Below are 20,757 nucleotides of genomic sequence, written 5' to 3' on the forward strand. Positions count from 1 at the left end.
TTCTCACAACCCGTGGGACATTTGGGCTTGCAGGTGGACAGGGTGCTGCCTGTTCCTCAGGTCCCCATCCCCCATTCCGCTGTGCGCTGCCTCTCTATCCAGTACAATTGCTGCCATAATTCTGGGTGACTCAGTCTCTACATCACTGTCCCTTTCAACGATCTGCCTCTGGGTCCCTTTACCTCCTCCTTCCACTGACCTTGTCCTTCCCCCCACTCCTACGGTCACGCCATGACCTGTGTCCAACTGGAACCTCAACATTAAGGACCCACATTCCCAAGCACCCCATCGTTTCAGCTCACTCCCTCTAGTATCTTGACTCCAAAACTTCTCCAGTTCTACCTGCATTTCTCTGCCCCTCACCCTCTCTGTATCCTAACTTCCCTTCCTAACCAGCTTAGTCAAGGGCCCATCATTTGGTCACTTACATTCTCACCTCCCCTGCCATCTCTCCACTGTCATCACTTGTTAAACTCCTAACCCTGGTGACATCCAACCCTCCACCTACTGGTGGCCTGTCCCCAAGCAGCTAACACAGCTGGAGAAATCATATCTGGGGCCTCTGGACAGGCGGGACCTTGGACAAGTTATTTAACCTCTCTGCTTCAGTTTCCCCATGTGCAAAACGGCGGTAAGAGTAATGCCTGAGTCTAAAGTCCGTATGGGTTCAAACGCGTTAACACAGGCAACCGTGCCTGTGTGTAATCGTGCCTGGCACACAGCAAGCGCCACTCACTGCCAAACACAGGATCGTTGTGAGTAACATGCTGGCTGACTTCACTCCTTACCCCAAACCTCCAGCGTGCCCTGAGAGCTGCACGCATTGCCCACCTCTTGCACAATTACTTCACACTCATGCCTCCTTTAGACCTCCAACCCCTCCTCCACCATTCTTACAGCGGATGACCTTGCTTCTTACTTCACAGAGAAAAATGACACAATCAGAAGAGAACTGCAATGAGAAGGTCCTCACTACAGCTTCTCAGATGCCAGCTTCTGTGCCCACAGGCTGGCTTGTTCCTCCTGCCCTTTTGGGGACAGTGTGTGCTCCTGGCTAAGATCAGCTCCTCCACCTGAGCACTGGGTTCCAGCTCTCCCACAACATCCATTTCCCCTTCTCTATTGGATTTTTTTCAAGTGTACAATTAAATGGTTTTTTAGCATATCACAGAGTTGTGCTGCTGCGATATCATGATTTACAAGATATCTGCTCTTTACCCAGTTCCTAGCTCACTGCTCCTAAAACCCTCGGCATATCCTGTGCTGAGAGTGATAAAGGTGTCTCTTGTTATGTGAATGTGGTGACTTTTGGAATCACTTAAGGATGTGGGCTGGTGGTCAGGAGAACCAACTACTGATTAGAGGGTTGGAACTTTCAGTCCCACCCCATTGACTTCTGAGAGGGGTAGACGGGCCAGTGACCAATGATTTAACCAACCATAACTGTGTAATGAAACCTCCATAAAAACCCAAGAGGACAGGTCCCGAGAGCTTCTAGGTTGGTGACCACGTGGAGATGCTGGGAGAATGGCACGCCTGGAGGGCATGGAAGCTCTGCTCCTTTCCCCACACATGCCCTATGCAATCCTTCCATCAGGTTGTCTCTGAGTTATATCCATTAATAATGAACTGGTGATCTAGCAAGTAAAATATCTCTGAGTTCTGTGAGCCATTCTGGCAAATTAATCAAACCCATGGAAGGGGTTGTGGGAACCTCTAATTTATAGCCAGTTGGTCAGAAGCACAGGTAACAACAACAACCTGGACCTGTGACTGGCATCTGGTGGGGGGGGCAGTCTTGTAGGAATGAATCCTTAACCTATGGAATGTGATGCTATCTCTGGGTAGATAGTGTCAGAATCGCGTTGAAGAAAGTTGAATTCTCGGACACCCAGCTGGTGTTCCGAGAACTGTTTGTTGGAGATGCGAAGAGCCCACACCCTTCACCGCCCCCCGCCCCCCCCCCGCCATGTTGAAAACTGAATCTCTGAACACAATTTAGCAGTCATTACTACAATCGATTTGAGAACATTTTCACCACCTGGAAAAGAAAGCCCGTACCCATTAACAGTCACTGCCCATTTCACCCCCAACCTCCCCACAAACCCAGCCCTGACCAACCACTCATCTGCTTCTTCTCCACAGATTTGCCTCTTCTGGACACTTCATGTACACTATGTGGTCTTTTGTGACTGGCTTCTTTCACTCAGCTTAACGTCTTCATGTTGTAGCATGCATCAGTATTTCATTCCTTTTTGTGGCTGGATAATAATTCCATTGTATGGATGTACTACCCTTTATTTTTCCATTCATCAGTCAATGGACATTTGAGTCGCTTCTACTTTTTGGTTATTGCAAAGAATTCTGCTATGAACACTTGTGTACAAGTTTTTGTGTAGACATATGTTTCTAGTTCTCTTGGATATGTGCCCAGGAGTGAAATTGCTGGGTCATGTGCTAACTCCGACTAACCTTTTGAGGAACTGCCAGATTGTTTTTTCCAAAGCAGCTGTACCATTTTACATTCCCACCAGAAGTGTATATGATGGATTATTTTTATCATCATATAAAATTCTGAAATAACACCTTTGATCCCACGGCCCTATCCAGTTAACACCCCATTTCTCATTTCTCTGCTCCCCTTCGCAGCAAAACTCCTGAAAGTAAGTATTCTCTATTACTTGTCTCCAATTTCTCACCTCCCATTTTTCCTTGAACCCATTACTATTAGACTTTGTCCCCAGCACTCCACCTAAACAGCTCTTGTCAAGGTCACCAGTGACCCCTCTGTTGCCAAGTGCATTGGCCATTTCTCAGTCCTCATTCCCTTACCGCTCGGCAGCTTTGAAGTTGGCTGACTACTCCCTCCTTCTTAAAGCACTTCTCCACTTTGCCTCTGAAATGACCATCTCCTTCCTTCCTCATCCTCCTCCTTCTCCTCTTTCTCCGTCTCCCTTACTAGCCATCTCTTCCCCAACCTCTAAACTCTGGGTCCCCAAGTGCTCAGTGCTCAGACCTCTTCTTTGTCTACATTCAGGCTCCAGATGGCTGTAACCAGTATGACTTTAAATCTTTGACTCCCAAATTTATACTTTCACTCAACCTCCAGACTCATCTATCCAACCACCTACTCAACATCTCAGATGCCTTTTAGACATTTGAGACCTGCCATGTCTAAAACAGTACTTTTTTCCCCTTAAATTACAATATTTTAAAGATTTTTTCTTTTTTCTTTTTTTTATTATTAGTTTCAGGTGTACAAATCAATGTACTAGTTAGACATTTACACCCCTCACAAAATGATAACCCCCTCCCCCATGATAACCTACTACCTCTCTGATATGGCATACAGCCGCTACATTTCCACTGTCTCTATTCCTTATGCTTAAAACAGTACTCTTGGGCCGGCCTGGTGGCTCAGGCGGTTAGAGCTCCATGTTCCTAACTCCGAAGGCTGCCGGTTCGATTCCCACATGGGCCAGTGGGCTCTCAACCACAAGGTTGCCAGTTCAATTCCTCGAGTCCCGCAAGGGATGGTGGGCAGCGCCCCCTGCAACTAAGATTGAACACGGCACCTTGAGCTGAGCTGCTGCTGAGCTCCCGAATGGCTCAGTTGGTTGGAGTGCATCCTCTCAACCAAAAGGTTGCAGGTTCAACTCCCACAAGGGATGCTGGGCTCCGCCCCCTGCAACTAGCAACGGCAACTGGACCTGGAGCTGAGCTGCGCCCTCCACAACTAAGACTGAAAGGACAACAACTTGACTTGGAAAAAAAGTCCTGGAAGTACATACTGTTCCCCAATAAAGTCCTGTTCCCCTTCTCCAATAAAATCTTTAAAAAAACAAAAACAGTACTCTTGGTGTTCCCCACCAAACCTGCTCCTCCCACCGTCTTCCCCCATCTCCATAAATGGCAAATCCTTCCTTCGAGGTGCTCAGGCAAAAGGCCTGGGAATCATCCTTGATCCCTCTTTCTCTCACATCTCATATCCAACAAACAGCAAATCCTGTTGACTTTACTTCCTCAGTGTATCTCCCATATGACCACTTCTCAGCACCCCTAATTTCCATCACCTGGCCTCCAACCACAGTCACCTTTCACCTAGAATGAATATCAGCACGTGGATGGAGCCTTCTAGCAGGTTTCCCTGTTCCACCTTTGGCCCCTAAGATTTTCTATGGCAGCCAGAGTGATCCTTTGAAGATTAAGTCAGGTCCTGTTGCTCCTCTACTCAGAACTCTCCACTGGCTCCCATTTCACCCAGAGTAAACAGCAAAGTCCTCCCCTGGCCTGCGAGACCCTCATGATCTGGCTCCCCCTGGGCCCCGTGCCCTACCTCTCTCCCCTCCCGTTCCAGCCACACTAGCTTCCTGGAATGCGCCAGACACATTCAATCTCAAGGCCTTTTCGGTTATTGTTCCTTCTGTTTGGAATGGAATATGCTACTTCCAAATATCCACGTGACGGGCTCCCTCACCTCCTTCAGGACTTCATTCCAGGTCTGTCCCTTTCTCAGAAAGGCCTTCCTTGAATATGCCATCTAAAGCAACCCCTCTCCCGACTGCCCCCAATCCTTCTTTCTCTGCATTTTCTCCTTAGCAACACCATCCAACACCTCCTTTATCTCACACTGTCTGTCTCCCACCCCTACAATACAAGGGCCACCAGGACCTGAAAGCTTATCTCCTTTGTTCACTGCTGTGTCCCAGGACCTACAACAGTGCCCAGAACATAACAGGCATTCAATGAACTTACTTTGAATGAAGAAATGAATGATGGTCATTTGGGTTGTTGTCAATCTTTTGCTACTAAAACAAAATGCTGTAGAGCAATGTTGTGCACGGATCGTTGGCTTGTGGGTGAGTCCATCTATAGGATAAATACCTACAAGTGGAATTGCTGAGCCAAAGGATGTGAACGGTTGTAATTTTGTTAGCTATTCCACCATAATCTACATTAATCCACTGCTTCATGTTGAGCAAATCACATAATGAATTGCGTGGTACCCTATAGTGACTTGGTTTTTACCTGGATGGAAAGTAATCAGGGGAGAAGTGGCCTAAGAAGTTCATTAGCCATTAACTTGAGTTAGTGGGTATTAGTGGGTCATCATGGTAGCCTGGCCACGCTGCATTTGTCACACTCAGTAACTGCTTAAAGGGGTAGACTGAAAGTCCATCACCTACAGCTAGGTTATTCCTGATATTGGAAGACTTTATGGAGGGAGCATCTTCTAGGTCATTCAGCATATCCATGGAGACTATGCTTCCTTCAGGTGGATTCTGAAATGTCCTGGCCAAAAATCTTGGGTTCTGCCATGTCTGCCAAATGTCATGACCTGGTATTTACATTTTGGTCAGTATGGAGCAGTGCACAGCCTGGGCAGCTGTGTGCAACGACCCTGGCACGCTACAGCACCATTCTAGGGCAAGAATTTGAAATGGTTCCAGGTTTCCTCGTACCTCACCGGTCCTGTGCTGGAACAGTCACAGCTCTGCAGCAATAGTCTGCCATATATGGACTGTCAGACAATTGTCTCTGGGAGTAGGTCTCTTTTTGCAGATGACTTGGAGGGATTTGTATGTAGGAACCCTCATTCCAGCCATCACTATGGGCTTTACCTGTTCAAACAAGCAGCAGCACAGGCTGTGAAGGGGATTCTTGATGAAGGAGTTTGGCCTCTGAGGCCCTCAGGCCTCCCCTTCCCTGCTCAACACATCCCTCCAAGGTCAAGGTCAGGAGCTGTCCCACAGAACTGCTCAGTAGACAAGGCCTCAAGATGGGCCCCACAGACTCTACCCAGACTGAAAGTTAGGAGCTCGGTGGGCCATGCTGGTTCTTAGTGACCTGGCTCCTCTAGGGTCTTCTGGATTTATTTCTTTAAGCTTCACCTCATGAAGACTCTGGACTCTGCAAATGCTAAAGTGGAATCACAGGAACGTCCTGTGAACATCCAGGAAAAGGTTTTGGAAAGGAGTATCCCTCGTTGTTCAAAGCGCATATCAACCATTTTGCATCCATCTGAGTGGCAAAAATTGAAGTCTAACAAATGGGGAGCAACGGGGACTCTCATGCACAACTGGTGCAAGTGTTAATAAATGCAACAACTTTAGAGAGCAATTTGGCCAACGTCTAGTAAAACTGAAGATATGCATAGCCTTTGAGACAGCAATTCCACTCCTAAATACATAGACCCTAGAAATATAGAAATCTGTGTGCATGAAGATCTGGGTAATAATGTTTATTGTAGCATTATTAGTAGTGGTGAAAACTGGACATAACTTAAATGATCATCAACTAGAGAATGAATACATCAATTTTCATTTAGTGCTGCAGTGGAATACTACACAGCAGCGAAAAATGGATGCATTAGAGCTACATATATCATTATAGATACATTTCAACACAGTGTAGAGCAAAAATAAAAGCCAGTCACCAAAGGTTGCATACACTCTGAGCCTTTCACGTAAAGTTTAAAAGTAGGCACAAATGCTCTAAGCATATGTTGGTTATAAACCCACCTATATGTATTACAAATTTTTAAAAATATACCCTAGCAGGATCAATCCCCAATTCAGGATAGTGGTTATCTTTGGGGAGGAAGGGAATGAGATCAGGGTGGGCTATACAGGCACTATTATGGCGTCTGTAATATTTTATTTCTTAAGAATGTCTGTTATATTACCACACGTGTATGTTTATTTCACTGAGATAGTTCATAAGCAAAAAGATGATTAAAAGTGTCTGAATCAAAAGGGGACCAGTATTGTATGTGCTGGGGCTGGCAGTCAATCTCACAAATGGCTTCTACCTGCTCCTAGAGTTACACACCAGGCTTTCTAACACCACCACGGGGCCCATCTGGAGACCTGCACGAATCTCCACATTTATGAACATCTCCGGGGAGTATCATTTCTTCATAAAGTTCAGTAACGTGTAACTGACTCAAGTGAACACGTTAGACTGATCATGAGTCTAGAAATACAGTTGAAGTCATTCATAAAAGTTGGCTCTCTCCTCATGGCCATTTTCCCCCAAAGAAACCAGGTTTTCCATTTTTTTCTTCCTTGTCAGACACCACGTGTTCACAACAACCCTATGCCAGCCACGTGGCTCGGGAGTCACACTCACGCCTCCGGAGATTCACTAAGTGTTTCATAAAGTGGACCTCCGTGGTTGTTGCCATAGAAACTTCAGATATTATTTCCCAGAGTGCCAAGGGCCAGTTTATGCTGTCTGGTGAACATGGAGTGGTGTGTGTCCTGTACGTTGCCAACCCCCCCCCCTGCCCCAACACCAGTTGCTGTTCACAGTTGTACGGCATGGTAGTTGGGAGGGAAACGGGGATTTCCAATCCCACTAGATCTGGAATTTTCTCCTTGTGTCATCTGTATGAACTTTCTGTATAAGTGTGTGTGTGGGTGCACATGTGAGCTATGGCCCTATTGGGGGGCAATGTTGAGGGGCCTCCAGCTGGCGGGGTTCGGACCCATGCCTGGGGACTGGAATCTCACCAGGCCCCTGCTGGCTGCTGGTTGGTCGGCTGGCATTAGGAGGTGGACTCCCCAGCCTGCTCAGCTGGGTTTCCAATTACATTGCTTGGGGCATTCCAACTGCATTTAAAATTCTCTTACTCCTCGGTGGACTGGCTCCTACCAGCTGTGCCCAGTGGTCTGAAGGGGAATAGAGAGGCAAGGCGACATGGTGGGCAGAGACCACTGTGAGGAAACCCGGGTGACCATCTGCAGGGTGCCTGTGCCTGCTGCAGCCCAGAGAAACGGGCACAGTGGTCCAGCTCGTTCCCGTCACTGCGCTACTGAGAGGATAAGTGACAGGAGATGTGGAGGATTCGGTGAGGGTGACATGACTATCCACTTGGTCTATTATTATCTTTAATACAATAGTAACATCGGTCCCCTGATTTGAGTACAAGCTGGGTTTCCCCAGGGAGCTTCTCTTAGGCATCTTCTCTGCTCCTGCTGTCACAGGTCCACCCACTGAAACCCCCACCACCCCCACACCCCATACCCCAGCCAAATCTGAGGTCCCATCATCCCCTCAAGCATACCCGGTGCTTTTCCACTCTGGTTCATGTGGTTCCTTTGACTGCAGTGCCCTCCTGCCGTTCACTGAAATCCCATCTGCTCTCCAGGGCTCGAGTCACATGTCACCTCCTCCCTGAAGCTTCTTCCCATTTCACCCAAATTGATGTGCTGTACCTTTCTTTGGAACCCTGAGGGCAGGGCCCATGCCCCGCCCCCAGTCCATGCTTCCGGGACCTGACACAATGCCTGACGTAGCAGGTCCTCCCTGAGTGCTACACGGCAGGAAGGTGACCGGGCCCAGTGGGGCTGCGGTGCCCCCAGACCCTTACCTTGGGCGTGAACATGTGCAGAATGCCATCGACGGCCCCTCGAAGCAGCAGCCCCCGGACCAGAAAGCAGGCCAGCACCACGTAGGGGAAGAGGGAGCTGAAATACATCACCTGCAGAGAGGACAAGGACCCACTCTGGCGCAGAGCCCCTCGTGCAGCTGGTACCCCCCTCCCTGCTCACAGCTGGGGCATATGAGCCTCTTCTGATGGCTACAGAAAGCAGAGCCCTGGGACCCCGGGGCACAGGGCCAACCCCACCGCATGTCTGGCCTTGAGCCAAGGCAGAAACAGGAGCACAGAAAAGCTGGAGTCAGCATGGCCATGCTTGGGGCTGGTTTTCTCCTTTCAAGGGCTGGTGGGGCTGGGTCTGAGGCCTCCCCACCCCCAAGGGCAGCCAAGGGCATGAGCAACCCTTTGTTCTCCCCTCCTCATTTTTTCATGTCTCCTGCCTATTTTTTTGTTCCTGATTCCAATGGATCCCCTGAGGATCTGCCCTGTCCTTAGAGCTCGTTTGACAGAAGGCATCCAGGAAATTATAGATATGGCTCCCAAGCAAAAACATCAGAAGAAGGTCCTGCCTCTTGTGATTATAAATCGTGTGCTATTTTCTAGCATGTGTTTCTTCCACATTTCCATATCCCCATGTGCCTGGCACAGAGCCTCAGGCAAAGAAGATGCTCACAGTGTTTGTTGCACTGAAACATGTCAGGAAGGCTGCTTAGGCGGGATGCTGTAAAGGTTAGCATACCTGTAGCTAGACCACCTGAGTTCTGATCCTGGCTCTACCACCACCGACCATATGACCTTGGGCTATTAGCCTCAGTGTGCCTCCATTTCCTCATCTACAAAAATGGGTATAAGAACTCCTAACGCATAAGGTTGTTGTGGACCAAATGCATTCATATATGTGGCAGCCCCTGATAGCTGCCACAAACTGTCAGCTACAAGTTTGGCCTTGGAGAGGGAAGAGGTGGCGGCTGAGACTATGCTACTTTTCCAAGGCTTAGCTTCTTTGCTCATCAAATCTGGTAAAGAGCCTGGAGCCTCAGACAAAGAGCCACAGCTCTAGTACCAGCTCTGGGACAGACTGGCTGTGTGATCTCAGGCAAGATGCTTTCCTGTCTCTGGGCCTCAGTTTCCTCTGTAGAATGAGTGAGTTGGGCTACAGGATTTCTAGCGTCCTTTCCAGCCCCAGCCGTCTATGCATACTGACATGTGATGAAGAATAAAGGGCCCTTATCTGAAGGGGATTTGAACTGCGGGGAGAAGGTGTGTGGGGCTCAGCTGGTCCGCAGCTGTAGAGGCCAGTGTGGAGCTGCCCTCTAAAGCCCCCTTCACTCCTAGCACCCACCTGCTCACAGAGCCTGTTAGCTGTACACACAGTGAGCTGCTGGTTTTCACCAAAATTGTTGAGCAGGGCTTTTGCTTGGGACCCTGAGGGGCTGGGATCTAGACGAATGTCCCTGAGTTAACACTGCTACTAGTCTTCCTTCTCTGTACTTTGCAGAGTGGGCCTGAGTTATCTGAGCACAGAGGGAGCTTGGGGTCCAAGCCCTGATTTTCTACAAGCCCAGTCCTGGTGTGCTGTCCACCAAGAACAAAACTACAAGTGACACCCCCATCACCTCCTCGGGGGGCCTGTGTCCTCATCCTGAGCCATCCAGAGACCGAGATCACCCACAGAACCCTGCATGGGGCAACCCCGAATTCTCAGCCCCCTGCCCTCCATCCTTTTCTCAGACCATGCGGCTCTGAGTGGCCCCTCCAGACTCACCTTCCCCGAGGACTGGATGCCCTTGACAACGGCCATGCCCACAATAGTCCAGGCCACCAGGAGGCACAGGGTCATCTTCCAGTTGAGACCTCCACTCTCTGAGATCGAGTTGGAGATGTCCAGGGCCTCTCGGTACCAGAAGTAGGTAGTGGCTGAGCTCTTTTCACACTCTGCCTCCACCACTGCAACAGCCCCAAAAGCCACACAGGACCTCAGTGGCGAGGTTGTGGGGCCACTTCCTCTGCTGCACCCCCACTCAGGGCGGCAGTGGGTGAGGGGACCACTGAGTGAGGGCAGCAGGGAGGGGCCGTCCCCGTTCTAGGTGAGTCACGATCTGGCAGAACCCGAGGACTCCTGGGCTTCCGACTGGGACTGGACCTCAGGACACACTGATCTGGCTAAAGTCCCGCTCATGCCACCCCCTGCCCGTGTCCATCCATGGAAGGCACAAAGGGTTACGCAGAACTGGCCTCTAGTCCCTTGGGAAGGTCCTGAACTGGGAACTGGTTAAATCAGTGGTGTGACCATAGGAAAGTTACTTCTGGGCCTCAGTGTACCCATCTGTGAGGTGGGATCAATCATCCAGCCCTTTACAAAGATGGCATGCAAATTAAGGCTGTTTCCAGAGAGAACGGTATTAGATTAACACAGCGTAGTTGATAACAACTAAAGAAAAGTCACAATTTCCAGAGTTTTACCTACACTCACTAGTTCATTCAATGTCCATAAGAACTCTGTGAGATAGGCTGGTGATCGTAAGGGGAAATGAGGGTCCGCAAGGGTAGGCATCTTATTCAAGGTGACACAGCAAGCTGATGAAATCCCAAATGTGTGCCTAAGCTTCTTAGACTCATTTGACTCCTTCCTGGGACAGGGCTGGCAGGGGTTCCCAGCTGGTCATATTCAAGGGACCCCATACTTGCCTGCCACGGTCCCATTCCTGATGACAGGACATTCGCTCCAGGGCAGTGGGTACTGGAAGGACTTGAAGAAGTAGAAGATACTCCACCCAATGATCACATTGTAATAGAGCCCAACGAACAGGCAGACCTGGGACAGGGCACAGTGTGGGGTCAGCTAGGCTGCAGGGAACCCCGCCCACCCACACCCAGCCACGCCACACAGCCTCACACAGCCGAGGAGGAGGACGCCCCCTCCTAATCCTCCATCCATCTGGCATTCCAAGAATCCACAGAGGAATGTTTCAGATATTAAGGTTCTCTCCTTCAAACAATAAACTCTTAAAATGTTCGTCCTTTCCACTTTGAAATTCTTCTCCTTTGCTTAAAGTACTTCCCCATCATTTCCTGAGGACTCAGGATCCCACTTCCAGAGCTATCCCTGGAGCAAGGGAGACTGGTACAGCTCCTCGGCCTCTATAGTTAACTGCCATAGACCCGCTACCCTTTTTGAGGGATTCTAGATGTTTATTGGTTTCCCATGCCCACCCTTCTCTCAGCACACTACTCTCCCTTGGGTAATGTCAGAAGCCTGCCTCTAGAAAGATGTCAGTGCTCATTTCTTGTCTCTAGAAAGATGTCACTGCTCATTTCTCGGAAGCATGATTACTAACCTCAGTAGAATTGTATCTAAAATAGGAGTGCATGGGTTCTGACTGAGAGGATCAAGGCGTTTCTTTGAAAACAATGCTTTCACGTGCAGGAACCTGCCGCATCCCCCCAGGATACTGACAGGTCCCTGCTGTCTCCAGGCTGTATTAGGCTTCAGTGACACTGCTAGTCATGTGACAGCTGAGGGCCCCTTCATCCATCTCACTTGAGCCCTGATGTGCAGGAGCAGACACTCCTAACAGCACACATTACAGGGGATACAGAGGGAAAGAGAGACACCCACTTCCTTTCCTTGGGTGTTTTCCACCCAAGGGGGAGACCCCACTCACTCTCATGGCCAGCCCCAGTACAGTGCGCTGTATTGGGCTGTGTCCACCTGTGCAGAGGTGATGCCGGCGTGAGACGGGGAGCTGCACAGACTCTCTCCCAATCTCTGCCCGAGGCAGGTTTGCCTGGCCCTGCTGCCAGGCCTGACAGAATTCTCAGGCCCTTCCAGAAGCAGATTCCAGTTTTTATCCCAGGTGAGAACGTGAGCACCTACAGGCTTTGACCTAAAGGGAGGCTCAGTGTCCTCATCTAGAGCACGAAGCGAGGCCCCCGTGGATTAGCCTAGGGCTCTCACGGAGCTCGCCATATAGGCCAGTGGGGTCTCCCTGTCTCCCCCTTTTCCAAAGCCTCACCCCTCCTGGGTCGGCTCTGGTCTGAGTCCTTCTCCAACTCAGCAAAGTGGCACACAGCAAAATGGCAAGGAGACTCGGTATCCCAGAGCTGCCTTCTCCTATACCACCCACTTGCCCAATTAACCAAAGAAAGAGGAAGGGTCTTCCTCGCAGGAAGCGAATGGACTGGTAAACAGAGAGTATCCAGGGTGGTCTACATGTCCCCAGAGAACTCTAGCTGAGATGTCTCAGGCACCCCCTCGTGAACATGCTCCAGGCTTTCCTCCTTAGTAACAATCCCAAATATTACATCCTGCTTCAGGCAGTGGAGCCAACTCTCAGTTTAGGAAATCCGTGGCTCTGAGACACCAGCTGGAAGCAATTCTCACGTTGAGGGTCTCCCTCCCTGCACTTTTCCCGGCCCAGGACTCTGGTCTCTAAAGCCTGCATCGGAGAACGGCCGCCCTCGACCCCGGTGAGTGCCCACTGCCGTCCCCCGACTCACTATACAGCTGGAGAAGCCGATGCCCCCCAGGCGGGGACACACGTAATGCCACACGCCGATGCTACCGCGGCGGATCCTCTGCCCCACTGCCAGCTCCAGGAAGAAGAGCGGGATCCCGATGATGATCAGCAGCACCAAGTAGGGCACCAGGTAGGCCCCTGGGGAGGCGGAAGGGATGTCAGAGCACGGCAGCAGGGAGGGGCCCGGCCGTCAGATCCCACCATCCCACCCACATCTCTGACCATCTCAAACTGTCACGGGTCCTTGTAGTCCTCCAGGAATGCGCTGCTCATACGTGGGACCTACAGGCCACCGAGACCCTCCTTCTCCCGCTTGACTCCCCTGACCTGAAAGGCTAGGGCCCAGATGTACATCAACACCTCCTGCTTACAAGTCTAGGCCCAGAAACAGGCAGACAGACACACTCGCCTTGGGACGTACTCTGTGGACACCTATGCACAACCCCTCCCACCCACAGAGCAGCAGCCCAGATGGACGGGGCCCCCCAGAGGCACAGACCCCGAGCACAGCCGTCCCTGTGCCTGCGCCAGATGCTGACGCAGCAGACTGGGCAGCTCCAAGGAAGTGGAGCTTGGAAGCTCTCCAGGGAGAGGGGTCTGACAGGCATGGCCATTAATCTACAGCTAATTGGGAGGAACAGGAGAGAAATTAGCAGTTCAGAAGAGTGTAGCAGGAGGACCATAAAGGATAGAAGGGCTCTCGCTGAAGATTCCAGATGATAAATTAAACTTGCTGTCCTGGGCCTCACTGCAGACACCATCTCGTTTCCAAGTGACAGGGCGTTTAGCAGGAGAATTAGAACCATGTCTGGACACAGACGAGTGATCCCTGCTGAGAGCTGTGCCAACGACCTAGTCCTGTTAGCAATGCTGTTGGCACAGCCCTGACTGTCCGGCAAAAGGTGTCAGACCAGCCCCAGTCACCCGTGCCCTGATGGTCACCCAGCACCCTCAGACCAAGTCCCAAAAGCTGGGGGTCTCCACGAGACCCCCCAGCCACAGTGCTCTGCCCCCCATAACATGACATCCTAGATACTCCCCAACTTGTGCCCAATCTGCCAGCGAACCCAGGGGAGCAGCATCTCCTGAGCAAAAGACATGGCACTTGGCAATAGCTGTTTTCTCAGGCATGTGGAGTGGGGGCATCTCAGGGCAGCAGAAGGCCCACACGCTCTCCAGGGAGAGCTAGCAGGACCCGTAGATTCACATGAGCAACATCAACACGTGTGTACACACGCGTCATACATGTCTCACACACACTCACGTCGCACAGAACCAGCTGAGCCCATACGTGCTGAGGGAGGGGTCTGGGTCCAACGCAGCTAACTAGGAAAGGCTTCCAAGGGAGGCCACCCTCCGAGCCTTACACAACAGCATCTAGTTCACTAAACACACACTTGCACAGTCACATGAACACGTCAATAAACACGTCACTGACAAGCAGCCCCATTCTGGTGCTAAAAAGAGGGAGGGCCTGAAGGAGTCCCGGTTCTGTCTTTTAACCTAGCTGTCTCTCGGTCTTGGGCTTGGGGAAATGGAAGAAAAATGATCTGCAGGAGAGCAAAGGGACACAGCCACACTGGTTTTGTATTTCGCCAGTGTGTCCTTGCTGGGGCAAGACATGCAGGGAGATGGGATTAAGGGTGTCAAAGAAGTCGGCTGGCACCTTCTCTGGATGCTTCTCTCCTCTAACCAAAGACCCAGGGGAAACACCCAGGTAAGTGCTGTCCAAAGAAGGGTCCCCCAGCAAGACCAGCCACCCGCGGTCTGCCACCCGCCACCATCACTCAGGCCCGTCTGCCTCAGCTACACCCCAGTACGCTGACTCGGAGGGGTTTGTGCACCAACCACACTGAGGCGGGCCTAACCACAATGCTGGGGGCAGCTCTTCTGGTTAATCAGAGGTACTTGATATTCTTTAGAAATGCACCCTCTTCCACCTTAGAAAATGCAGCTTAGGGATACACCTGGGTTTCGATGTTCCAGTGGTTTCCAGGAGCCTTAGGTCATCAGTCTAAACAGCGGGGAGCACTGCGCAGGGCCTTGGGAAATGTAGCAGACGATGGCTATAGGGATTGGATTCCAGGACCTCTGCAATCTCCTGGGTCACTAACACTTTACGTCTCCGTCTACAGTCTGGGTCTCATTTCTGGCCAACCCTGAGGTTATTCCTGGGACTTGAAAGACCACCATGGTCTCCATCTATTGAGATGCGTACTGAGTACAGGTTGAGACCCAGACTCTGGTGAGTAGAAGGGATTTGATACCAGGGCAAGAATCCACTAGAGGGATTTAAATTCAGTGGGTGGCCTAACGGCCCCTCCTCCCTAGGAAGCAGTAGGTGTGGTGATAGCATGCTCAGGCCCTGGGGCCAAGCTATCCAGGTTTCAATCCTGACTTTATTACTAGCTGTGTGACCTTGAGCAAGTTATCTAACCTCTCTGTGCCTCAGTTTTGCAGTCTCTAACATGAGGGTGATAATAACTCCTTCCTCAGACAGGGTTGTTGTGGGGATTTGATGGTTGAACCATATGAAATTGGTGCTTTGGTTGTTCCAAGATGCTCAAATATCAACAGTATCATGAATTTCAGCCTAATATCCAGTAAGTGTTTAAACAGTGCCTGGCACCTAGTAAGTGTGTAAAAACAATGGCCAGCAGTTGCTCTTTACAATGTGTCAGATACAGTGCTGAGCATTCTACATGTAAAGCTCTTTTCCTCCTGCCAACTATCCTGCGGGGCAGGAAGTACTATTATTTCCATTTTACAGAGGAGGAAGCGAGAGAGGCACAGAGAGGAAGAAACTTGCACAGAGCTGACTAGCTGGGCTGGGATTTGAACTCAAGCCGTCTAGGTTCTCGATAGCTCTTAGCGATTCCTGGGGGAGTCGTACTCTGCAATCCTGACCTCCAGCCGACAAGGGTTCCGATTCTGCCTAGGGAAGGGGTGTTCCTTTTCACCTCCCAGCCCAGCCCGTTTGCAGAGCACCCCCAGGACCGGCGGGCCTGCCTCTTACCGCCTCCGTTTTTCTGGCACAGGTAGGGGAACCTCCAGATGTTGCCGAGGCCCACAGAGAAGCCGATCTGGGCCAGGATGTACTGAAGCTTGCTGTTCCAGGCTGGCCGGTCCTCTGCGTCCAGCTCCTCCTCCGCGGCCCCTTGCTTCCCGCCGGCCCCACCGGCCACGTTCAGGACGCTCTGCTTGTAGTCCACAGGCTCCTCCAGGGCAAGCAGGTCAGCCACCGACTCCGTGACATGCTCGCTGCTGTGCTCACGCTGGGTCACCTTGCTGTTCTTTGGCATTGGTGCCACTGAGGCCACACGGCCCTGCTCCCAGCACACAGAGAAGGTGGGATGTGGCTGTCCTCAGCGCCTTCTCATCCGGGACCTGTGAAGCCAGGTGAGCAGGAGACGACTAGCTGGCAACACCAGCGAGGTGGGAAACTCGGGTAGACACAACCAAATCAACGCCCCATCACTCACGTGGAGCTGGTCAGGGGCCTGGAATATTGAGCTGGCCTTCCTCCCCATCAGGGCTGCCCTCAAGGAGCCTAAAGTCTGCAGACTCAGTTTCCCCAGGCCTTACCTGATTACCTGAGCGCCGTTAGAAGAGTAATCCTAATGGGGCAGAAGAGGCCACACCAGACATTAAACCCAAATCAAGTGTCATCCACAACAAGTGCTCCCCTTCCTGCCTGCACAGCCAAGAGTGTTCCAGACTCCGTGGAGATCTCACAGCCTTTCCCTCCCAGGGTGGTGCAGGTGGGACCAGGTCCAAGCCCTCTTGTGCTCTATTGAGCTCAAACCACCTGGTGGGACCCAGGGAAGCCAGCATCTGCCTTCTCCAGGGTCTTTCTACTCAAAAGGAAATTCATGGGCCAGCAGCATCGCAGGGCCTGGTTAGAAATGCAGAATCTCAGGCCCACTCCAGACCGACGGATTCTTTCTCTGTATTTTTAGATGATCCCCAGATGATATTAACTTTGGAGGGGGTAAAAAGGCTATCGCTGTCACTGCGGGGCCGCTGGACACGAGGCCTCTGGCACCTTCATTCCCCAGGCAGGAGCACTGAGCAGGCTCCACTAAGGATTCTGGCACCAGAGCCCTGGCGGAATTCATTTGGTGCCAACAAATCCTGGGTCATTGCTCACCACTGACATTATCTGAGAGCCACTGCAGCCAAGAGCCAATTCTCTATCCTTCAGCGACAGTTTTACAGCAGATAATGTCTCCAGAACACAGGCGGGGGAGGTAACACGCTCCCCCCTGCTCCTGCTAGTTCTCATCCATCTTTCATGCCTCCCCTTAGAGAAGTAAAGCACCAAGAAAGTGAGTCCTCTGAAGGATCCCAGCATTCTGCCATATTTCAAAGCGTCTCCTCCTTAAGAGGAGGTCAGAGGATTTAAAATCAAACACATGTACACCCCGTCCTGCACTTGCCCTGCATCTTTCTAGAGATGTAGATTACCTGGCTCTGTAATTACGTCACTAAAGGAGGACCCGCTTCTGGAAGCCACGCTACGGTCTGTTCTCTCCTCAGATGTGCCACCTGCATGGCATGGGCAAGGTCACTGCACAGCGGAAGCGTGCACGGCTGCCCTCCCTGCTGGGCTTGAGCCAGACCTCCTGGCTGACTCCAGCAAAAACCTGACCTCTGAGGCTACGTGGCCAGCCAGATCCTGCTAACAAAGCGGGGAGGCCTGGCAGACAGGGACAACTGTCCACGCTGGCCCTGCCCAGGCCAGGCCTCGAACCGCATTCCTGGGTGACACTGCCCTCCCCTCCTCATCCCAGGGTGACAGTAAGTCTTTAGCAACTGTTCCACCCCAGGAACAGGCAGGGTCTTGGGCTCTGGAGTGACTGGGCAGAGCCGGCCTGCCTAGAAGACTTCAGAATTTCCTAGAAGAAATGCAGCTCTCAGTTGGGACCTCACTTCACAGGGGGTCAGCTGAACATTCCGTTCTGTCCTGGAGGTGCCCCAAGGTGGCACCATGTGTCTGTGGACCCTTCAGTCCTCAGCCTCCCCCGGGAGTTGCTGCCCTGCCCGTGCTACACAAGCAAATGTGGTCTTGCCTGGGCTGCCAGGGTGAGCACCCCCACCCCCCCCAGTCAGCAGGTCCCTGTCCCCAGGGCACTCAGATGGAGAAAACCCAAGCACAGGTGATGGCTGCTTGTCTAGCTACCCCATCTCCCCTACAGCATACATCGAGAATTTTTATTAAAACTAGAGCCAGGAAGAAGGGTCGCTTGGTCCCGCTGAAGACTGCAATCAGCAGGGTGCCTCAGCTCAGAGCCTTTCTCTAGAGTCCTCTGCCTGCAGCAGGATTTGATCAGAACAATCTGCAATGCATTAGGTATGATTTACTGCTCATCCTGCCACAACTGGAGCAAACCAAAGGGGATTCCGCAAGTCGGCAGAATGTATCTTGATGCTGACCCATTGGAGAACACGATTCCCCATAAATAGCCTCGTGCGCAGCAGCTCTGATCACCAACATGAGAAAGGGCTGGGGCCAGGGGGAGCGTCATTTTAAACTAGGAAGACTCAAGGACAAAATTAGCACATTCTGGTAAAGCCAGAGGATACCACAACAGCATCGCTGAAACCACAGGCATCAGCTCAATATGAGCTTCTTCCTTCTTCCCAAGATGTCACTGACAAACATAAGCAGCCTGCACTGCAGGATGGGGCCCAGGGGCCTCCTGTGCCATCAGCTTTGCAGGACGCCAAGTGCTGGTGCAAACGTGCACGCTGAGGGATTGGGTGGGGCTGCAGTCGTGACTGGAACCTTCCACGCCCAGTGAATATGTTCAGGTGACAACACCTGAATTCACACTTAGAAATATTAAAGCCCAAGGGACCCTAGCTAGCAACATTCTCATTTTATATGTGAGGAAATTGAGGCCCAGAGAGAGGCAGTGAATTGCCCAAATCCACTGGGTCAGACTCTGCTGTGGGACGGGCACAGGAAGAAGACAGTTGTTGGTGGTGGAAAGCAGGGGCTTTGAAGTCAGACAGGCCTGGTTTTGAGAGCTCCCATTTCATTCATTCATTCATTCATTCATTCACTCAGTCACTCACTTGACATACATTTCCCGAGTGTCTCTGCTCAAATGTCCCCTCCTCAGGAATACCTGTCTGGACCATCAAATAGCAGCCCTCCAACTTGCAATCCCCACACCCCACCCCATGTTATTTCTCTTTATAGCATGGATCACCACTGGCCCTTCTATATGTCTATTTCTTTCTTTAGTACCTGGCCTTTTCTCTAGAAATATAAACGCCACAAGGGGAAACACTTGGCTTATTTTGTTTGCTGCTGTATCCCTCGTGCTGAGAACAGAGAGAAGACAGTGCATGGCTCACATCACACAGCTGTCAGCTGTCGCCACCCAGGTCTCCTCATTCCTGTGCTCGCTCCATGCTTTTAAAGGGGAGGTGGCAGCAGTGACTTGGAACAACCCCCCCTTCCTGCACCTCCCTCCCCAGTTCCCTGAAGCCTGGAGTTTCTAGGCTGGTGAAAGGTCAGCTTTCAAACCAGGATGTGGAGATGTAATGTGTATCCTGCCAACGACCCCAAAGTGTTGCCTGGGACAAGCACCAGGACGAGAGAAGCACCTAGGAGGGGCGATTTCTCTCTGGCCCTACCTTCACAGGCCGAGGGGACAACCATGATTCAGGCATCAGGAGGCCGGCCAGTGAGCTGCTGGTCCTGACCCACCACCAACCGTGCAAACTGGCACCATTGCCCTGACCTCTCTGAGCCTCAGTTTCCCTGTGTGTAAAATGGGTTGGTCTGAATAATCTGGGAGGCCCCTTTCAGCTCTGCATGTATCCAGGGAGTGCCCCCACCTGGGTGCGAGCAAGGAGTGACGTGCTCCAGGCACTAGACTTGCAGGTTCTTCAGTCCCAATGAGCCTTCGTGAGAGCTCATTGGGCCACTGTGGGGATGCTTTGACAGCAGCCCAGCTGTACTCAAAGTACCCACTGGTAGCTGCTGAGTGGTTGTATAGTTGCTTTCACGAGCAGCTCGTGAGATGATAAAGTTTCATGGCACTCTGACAGGAATGCCTCAATTGCTTAAAGCACAGTGCAGAGGGGCTGGCGTGCCAGGAAAGACTCCCTGACGTCTGTCACTTTGCAACCGGGTGCAGCTTACAGCGCAGAATAGCACACGTGAGAGAAGCAGGACAGAGCCAAACTGTGCATCTTTTTAAAAAGAGAAAACAATAGCCCTACCAGGAAGCAGACAGGTAAAAACACCTCCTGCCTGACGGCTGAGAATGCCACCACCACTTTTCAAGCACAGCAGTCAGCGAGCACCTCAAGGAGGTGGGGATGGCTACTCACTCGAGACCAGGGCCACGCCACAGCCCCTCCACCCCACAGCAGCCAGAGGCCCTTCTGGAATGCTAAGCCGGCCCTCTGAGCGTCTGCCTCTTGGGGTTGGAGTATCACTCTCTCAGGAAGGTTGTACCAGGTAACTCAAAGCAATCACTGATTTTCCAAGTCAGACTCCTGGAGGAGTTGAAGGAGAAGCCACCATCTTCGGGAAAGCAGGCGGCCAAGGTAACTACAGACCCCACAGTGCCTTGCTCCTACGAGTAACATGGGCCGTGCCTCGCTTTGCTACCCTTAGGTCTCGAGGCTCTGGAAAGAGTGCTACACATTCTTAAACGCAAACCTCTACGTCGTCAGAGAAGCTACAGGCCATACAGCCAAGGTCCAATTCTAGACTAATCTGTGGTGAGAAGGAAGCAAGGTTGGGGTCCCTTTTGCTCAGAGACCTGAACAGCTTCCTGATTCCACATGACAAGCAGTGGTGGCCCAAGCAGTTCTCCTAATTATCTCAGA

At 51.5% G+C, this 20,757-nt stretch overlaps 1 protein-coding gene across 2 annotated transcripts in view; it reads right to left on the reverse strand.

Moving 5' to 3' along the window:
* Positions 1-20,757, reverse strand: part of SLC6A17 (solute carrier family 6 member 17) — a 45,227-nt gene that overhangs the window by 14,390 nt on the left and 10,080 nt on the right. For both annotated transcript variants that reach the window (XM_081026483.1, XM_081026484.1), the window contains 5 exons: positions 15,920-16,290; positions 12,884-13,041; positions 11,072-11,198; positions 10,149-10,330; positions 8,375-8,485 (listed from right to left, as the gene is read on the reverse strand). In XM_081026483.1, coding sequence (XP_080882609.1) covers positions 8,375-8,485; positions 10,149-10,330; positions 11,072-11,198; positions 12,884-13,041; positions 15,920-16,205 — 864 coding nt within the window. In that variant the 5' untranslated portion in view covers positions 16,206-16,290. The remainder of the gene's footprint in view (positions 1-8,374; positions 8,486-10,148; positions 10,331-11,071; positions 11,199-12,883; positions 13,042-15,919; positions 16,291-20,757) is intronic.

The sequence above is a fragment of the Rhinolophus hipposideros genome (genome assembly GCF_964194185.1).
Source record: "Rhinolophus hipposideros genome assembly, chromosome: 19".
Taxonomy (NCBI): domain Eukaryota; kingdom Metazoa; phylum Chordata; class Mammalia; order Chiroptera; family Rhinolophidae; genus Rhinolophus; species Rhinolophus hipposideros.